This window comes from Ammodytes marinus (genome assembly GCF_949987685.1).
Source record: "Ammodytes marinus genome assembly, chromosome: 9".
Classification (NCBI taxonomy): Eukaryota; Metazoa; Chordata; class Actinopteri; order Uranoscopiformes; family Ammodytidae; genus Ammodytes; species Ammodytes marinus.
In genome coordinates, this window is record NC_137213.1 from 29,633,267 (window position 1) to 29,640,678 (window position 7,412).

Consider the following 7,412-nt stretch of genomic DNA (forward strand, 5'->3'; position numbering starts at 1 on the left):
GCATTTTTAGATTTAGTCTGAAGATTTAGACAAATGCTTATTAGTTTTTAGTCACATTTTTCCATTCATCGCATCTTCTGAGGTCAGGTGGCGGGAGCAACACTTTTGTCTGGGGGAGGGGCTTAATCAAGGTTTCCAGATAAGATTAGATAGATAGATAGATAGATAGATAGATAGATAGATAGATAGATAGATAGATAGATAGATAGATAGATAGATAGATAGATAGATAGATAGATAGATAGATAGATAGATAGATAGATAGATAGATAGATAGATAGATAGATAGATAGATAGATAGATAGATAGATAGATAGATAGATAGATAGATAGATAGATAGATAGATAGATAGATAGATAGATAGATAGATAGATAGATAGATGGATGGACGGACGGACGGACGGACGGACGGACGGACGGACGGACGGACGGACGGACGGACGGACGGACGGACGGACGGACGGACGGACGGACGGACGGACGGACGGACAGACAGATAGATAGATAGATAGATAGATAGACAGACAGAGAGTGTCCTGAGCTTAACAATAGCAACATAACTCATTGCTTTGTTTGCCCAGAGATTAAAGCCATCAGTGGCTGTGTGGCCTGATAGAGCCGGAGCTGCCAATCACCTAGACAACAGTCTGACAGACGCTATTCAGACACTTCAGACAGACAACAATGGACGCCATAGCTTTTCCAGCTGTCACCTCACCTGACCTGACCTGACTCTGTGTGTGTGTGTGTGTGTGTGTGTGTGTGTGTGTGTGTGTGTGTGTGTGTGTGTGTGTGTGTGTGTGTGTGTGTGTGTGCGTGTGTGTGTGTGTGTGTGTTGTGTATGTGTGTGTACGTGTGTGTGTGTGTGTGTGTGTGTGTGTGTGTGTGTGTGTGTGTGTGTGTGTGTGTGTGTGTGTGTGTGTGCGTGCGTGCGTGTGTGTGGGGGATGGGGACTTTTGGCAAACATTGGCTTTTTGAATTCACAAACTATGGTGAGCGCAGCTACAGTACATGTCTGTGCAACACCACAACTTAAAAAGGTACAGTGTGTATAATTTATTGTTGTTTTTCAGAACAGATTTGGTAGAAATTGAATATGATATTCACAAGTAGGTTTTAATAAGCGTAAAAAAAGCTTGAAAATAAAAGTTGTTGTCATTGTTTTTATATTATTTCGTGAAACACCTTGCGTTGCCTTTGCTGTGTGTTAAAAGTGCAATATAAATAAAGTTTGATTGAATCATCCCAAAAAGGAATAATATTTATAATGCAGTCGGATAATAAAGACGAATGCTATGAGTGTGGCAAGCAAAGTATAGTAAAATCAACCAATAAAAAGATATGACCGTGGGTAAGGTTATTTTTTTATATATTTTTAACCTTTATTTATACAGGTAAATCCCAATACAAATAAAAGCTGTGTACAACCAGGTCACCCGAGGTACAGTGTGAGACAGAGCGCTCAGGCTAAAAATAAAACTCACTGACCGACAGCAGACATAATGATTTCCTGACACTACTAGACGTCTGTGTGTTTAGTTTTCATTGCCACCTGTTCTGTCAGGATTAGATTATGGGGGACATTTCAAAAGAATGTTGCATAGACAGGAAATGGCCCAGCTAATGCATTCAGAACAAACACGCCCTTACTGGAATAAACACACTAGAGGAAACGGGTCATAACTCAGTCAGTCGGACTCGGCTGTATAACATTCACATGCTTAATGAGATTATACAACAGGTGCCATTTTATTTTTACTACCTACATTGTTTCCACATAATCTCTTACAAATTAAAGACCTACTTCACCGGTGGGAATATGAAGGTGTATTGAACTCGGAGATCCTATTTAGTATAAATGTGCAAAAAAATGTTTTTAAATCGGATCATCCTAGCCTGAGAAAAGGCAGAAAGAGTGTTTTATGGTCTCACTGTCTAACCCTACAGTTTCCTTCTTGTGACATCACAGTAAGGGTTAGGATTAACAGGACAGCTGGGCCAAGGGAAGACTGAGGGAAGACTGAGGGTAGAAAAACCTCCTTCATTATATTATAATAGTTATTTTATAATGATAGAACGCTGGTTCCGTATGGGTGGGGTATTCCTTTAATGAACATCAAAGTTGTATTTTCCAAGGATTTTTCCGGTGCATTGTGCACATAGTAGTATGAACCTTACCAAAAACCATGGCGGTGTAAATATACAGTACTTATATAGGGGAAGGTGGGGTGATTTGTGCATTTTGGAAGTTGCAAAACCCCTTGTTTCTAGAAAACCGTGGAAGAAATTGGAAATGTGACCACATATTTAAGAAGAGCCATCCATTTGACTCATCCTGTAAAGAAGGGAGACACAAGGAATAAGATATAAGCACATTTAAGCTCAAAAAACTGTGTTTTGCCTTTCAAAGTAAAATTTCCATGATCAAGGTTTTTTGATTATTGTGTCTGAACAATTATAGACACGTTTGAAAACATTTGACACATGTTTTAGTGCTTTGGTATGCTACACTTTGAGTCTATATAGTTAGCACAATGTCAACCCTAAATTGCTGCATCATGCCTATTATCCAAAATTCTGGGGATGGGGTGATTTGTGCGCAAGGGCCTGGGTGAGTTATAAGTAAGTAAGTAAGTAAAATGTATTTATAAAAGCACATTTATGACAGTTTGCACTGTCCAAAGTGCTGTACATAGTGCATTCAGTAGGTAAACAATGAAGGTAAAATAACAATAACCAAAATAAAAGACGTAAAGCCCATACATCCACATAAACACAGATAGTAGTGCAGAGGTAAGTAAGTAGTGCAGAGGTTAATGGGGAGGAAACACCAGGGTGTACATATGGGTTTTGAGCCTTGATTTAAAGGCAGAAATGTAGGGGGAATCACATTTGTCAGGTGGCAGTTGGTTCCACAAGCACGGAGCAACTAGTGCAAAGTACATTTCTGAGAGTTGTGCCAGTGGCATGGCTGTATACGCTGGTCACCAAAAGAAAGTGATAGTCTACAGTAGCTCAGGAGAGAGTGACATCTCAATTCCACTTAACGACACCACTGATGAGAGTTCAGATGGCCAGAAAGATGATGATGGTGACTTTGTCATTGTGACACAATGACGCACAAATCACCCCACTACGTGGGGTGATTTGTGCGACAAGACAACTTTTTTTCCGAAAGCTATATTTCTTAAACAGTTTATTCCAGATCCAAAGTTTTTATTGCCAGGGATGCACAACATCCTGAAATATATGTACATATTTGAGTTGGAGACATAACTGTCAAGGCCTCACTTTAAAATCACTTTGAGTAAAAAGTTGCACAAATCACCCCACCTTCCCCTACTTGTAATGTATTTTGAGGATAAAAATAAAACTTCTGTGTGTGTGTGTGCGTGTGTGTGTGTGTGTGTGTGTGTGTGTGTGTGTGTGTGTGTGTGTGTGTGTGTGTGTGTGTGTGTGTGTGTGTGTGTGTGTGTGTGTGTGTGTGTGTTTGTTTGAGGGACATCTTACCGTTGAAACAGATCTCATATGGTGAACACAGCTCGTTCTCAAACAGGCAACCTGTAGAGAAACACAAAAACAACAAACACAAGGTTATAGCACATTGACATGACGCTTACTCACACGTTTCCACAAGGTTTATGTGTGTGTGTGTGTGTATATGGGTGTGGGTTTGGGTGTGTGTGTGTGTGTGTGTGTGTGTGTGTGTGTGTGTGTGTGTGTGTGTGTGTGTGTATGAGCTGTTATGTTCTGCCACATCCCCTCCTGTAATATAATAAAACATGGCGGCCTCTCTTCCCTCTCCCTAAAGAACACTGAAGGAGCCGGTTTGATGCATTCCCCTCAACCAGAAATGTAACTTATAATAACTGCAAGTGTTGTGGAGACTGACAAATATAGCAAAAACACACACACACACACACAAACACACACACACACACACACAAACACACACACACACACAGACACACACACACACACACACACACGGTTATATAGACATTTCTGGACCTGCGGTAGCTTTAGCGGGTGGGGATAGTTTCTTACATTACTATACTATATTACTAAGGACTGCTTTTCTAATATATATGACATTAATAAATGATCAGTTTAAAGTGTTTATCTAGCTAAGCCGACACACTACTGGTAAAAACAATCGATTCCATTTATAATGTATGCACACCCACTTTGACTGCCTCTGGATAGCACACACACACACACACACACACACACACACACACACACACACACACACACACACACACACACACACACACACACACACACACACACACACACACACACACACACACACACACACACACACACACACACACACACACACACACACACACACACACACACACACACACACACACACACACACACACACTAGGGGAAATACTCGAGGCAGGGCGCCAGAGCACCTGCTGAAACTGTCAACACCATTGGATGTTGTAGCCATGGCAACACCTGTAGCTAGGTCCCTTGCTCCTTTCCAGGGATTAAAGTCAAAGTGGCAGCTGTTACCACACATCACATCAGAAATGTATCAAATAGGCCTAACCCTAACCCTAACCCTCTAACCCTAACCCCACCCTAACCCTAAAACCCTAACCCTAACCCTCTAACCCTAACCCCACCCTAACCCTAAAACCCTAACCCTAACCCTCTAACCCTAACCCTAACCCTCTAACCCTAACCCTAACCCTAACCCTCTAACCCTAACCCTCTAACCCTAACCTTAACCCTGACCCTAACCCTAACCTTAGCACTAACCCTAACCTTAACCCTAACCCTAACCCTAAACCTAACCCTAACCCCACCCTAACCCTAAAACCCTAACCCTAACCCTAACCTTAACCCTAACCCTAACCCTAACCCTCTAACCCTAACCCTAACCCTCTAACCCTAACCCTAACCCTCTAACCCTTTAACCCTAACCCTAACCTTAGCACTAACCCTAACACTAACCATAACCCTAACCCTAACCTTAACCCTAAGCCTAACCCTAACCCCACCCTAACCCTAACCCTAACCCTAACCCTAACCCTAACCCTCTAACCCTCTAACCCAGTGATTCTCAACCGGTGGGGCGCGCCCCCCCGGGGGGGCGCGGACACTCTACCGGGGGGGCGCGAGGGGGATGAAAAAAAAAAAAAAAAAAAAAATCTTAATTTTTTTTTTTTTTTTTTTTTTTTGTAATTTCAATTTTTTTCCTGATATGTAGCCTAGTTCAGAGATGATATGTATTTTTTTTCTTTCTTAACTTTTTTTGATAGGTATTTGCCAAGTTCATCACACAAACACTCCAATCCACTGATATGAGATCAGTTTGCAATTTTCAAGTACTGAATTAATGGTAGGACTGTGGCCACTAGAACTGGTCTCTGGTCAGCAAAGGTCTTGAAAACAGCATAAGTGTGCTTGTGACATGCGTGCCACCCATGCACGTGTATGGGCACGTGTCCCAGCAGATTTTTGAAATCTGAATAAAAAAATGTAAGTTTGTAGTTAGCAAGTGTAACATGTTCTTAGGGCAGAATTTCATAAATAAAGGTTTATTTTTTTAGCAAGATATTTTGTCAAAAGCTAGTTGTCGTCCGTCCCTCTGTCCAGTTGTTAGGCATCTGGCTGCTAGCAAGTTATGTTGTCTTGCTAATTTTACTATTCATCTGAACTGAAATAAATATAGACTTTTTCCTTTATTATCTTCGCCAGAATGCACCAGAATGCTTAGATTACATGTTAAAAACACAAAAAATCTTCTGGGGGGGATGCCCCCAGACCCCCCTTCAGGGGTTTAGTTTTCTGACAAACATTACAATGGATACTAACATGATTTGGGCATTTGGGATTATAAATCATCTTTGAATTGGTTGTACAGCATATCACATGCTATTCATTCAGGGGTGCGATGGCCACCCCACTCTAGCTCTGTGGCCCACCTTGGCCACCCCCAGTCAAAATTTCCTGGAATCGCCACTGAGACACACACAACTCCGCGTTCAGGCTGCACAGCACATTAATCGCAGGTAGCATTTTGAGCTAAATCTGGCCACTTTCCAAATCCAAGACTCAATAGTTGAAACATTCTCTGAACTGGGTTGTCAGACAGCAGTGTTTCCCATTGATCATAGACTTTGTTTTGTGAAGCTTTTTCATAACAGGTATACCTATTGTAGAATTTATTCTGTGTATGTTCTATTTAGGCTACTATTTTCTTCTCTTCTAAGGAGATTAAAAAAAAAAAACATTGATACAATCTCATAATTAGCTTTTAAAGTGCACCAGAATTTAACATTAAAATATAAGAAATTTCCGGACCCCAACCCTAAACCCAATGTTCAACTCAAAGGTGCGCCACTGGCCTAGCCCTTGTGATAATAACAATAATTGATAGATTATCTATCTATCTATCTATCTATCTATCTATCTATCTATCTATCTATCTATCTATCTATCTATCTATCTGTGTAGGGTGGTGTGTGTGTGTGTGTGTGTGTGGGGGGGGGGGGGTTGTCAGGGTCGGTGGGGGGGGCCCAACTGCAATGACCCAGCTTTGGGGGGGCCCAGCTTGCAGAAGGTTGAGAACCCCTGCTCTAACCCTAACCCTCTAACCCTAACCCTAACCCTAACCCTTAACCCTGTCCCTAACCCTAACCCTTTAACCCTAACCTTAGCACTAACCCTAACCTTAACCCTAACCCTAACCCTAACCCTAACCCTAACCCTCTAACCCTAACCCTGACCCTAACCCTAACCCTAACCCTGTCCCTAACCCTAACCCTTTAACCCTAACCTTAGCACTAACCCTAACCTTAACCCTAACCCTAACCCTAACCCTAACCCTAACCCTGTCCCTAACCCTAACCCTAACCCTAACCCGCTGTTACCACACATCACATCAGAAATGTATCAAATAGGCCTAACCCTAACCCTAAGCCTAACCCCACCCTAACCTTAACCCTAACCCTGACCCTAACCCTAACCCTCTAACCCTAACCCTAGCCCTAACCCTCTAACCCTAACCCTCTAACCCTTTAACCCTAACCTTAGCCCTAACCCTAACCCTAACCCTAACCCGCTGTTACCACACATCACATCAGAAATGTATCAAATAGGCCTAACCCTAACCCTAAGCCTAACCCCACCCTAACCTTAACCCTAACCCTGACCCTAACCCTAACCCTCTAACCCTAACCCTAGCCCTAACCCTCTAACCCTAACCCTCTAACCCTTTAACCCTAACCCTAACCTTAGCACTAACCCTAACCCTCTAACCCTAACCTTAACCCTAACCCTAACCCTCTAACCCTAACCCTAACCCTAACCTTAACCCTAACCCTCTAACCCTAACCCTAACCCTAACCTTAACCTTAACCCTAACCCTCTAACCCTAACCTTAACC

At 42.2% G+C, this 7,412-nt stretch overlaps 1 protein-coding gene across 1 annotated transcript in view; it reads right to left on the reverse strand.

The window, feature by feature from the left end:
- The window catches only part of LOC307255460 (receptor-type tyrosine-protein phosphatase N2-like), a gene marked incomplete at its 5' end in the record, with an annotated part of 195,129 nt that extends 190,591 nt beyond the window's left edge, over positions 1–4,538 (reverse strand). The window contains 2 exons of the mRNA XM_080034144.1: positions 3,512–3,562; positions 4,532–4,538. Of these exons, the coding sequence (XP_079890270.1) occupies positions 3,512–3,562; positions 4,532–4,538 (58 nt within the window). The remainder of the gene's footprint in view (positions 1–3,511; positions 3,563–4,531) is intronic.
- Between the last annotated feature and the right edge of the window lie 2,874 nt (positions 4,539–7,412).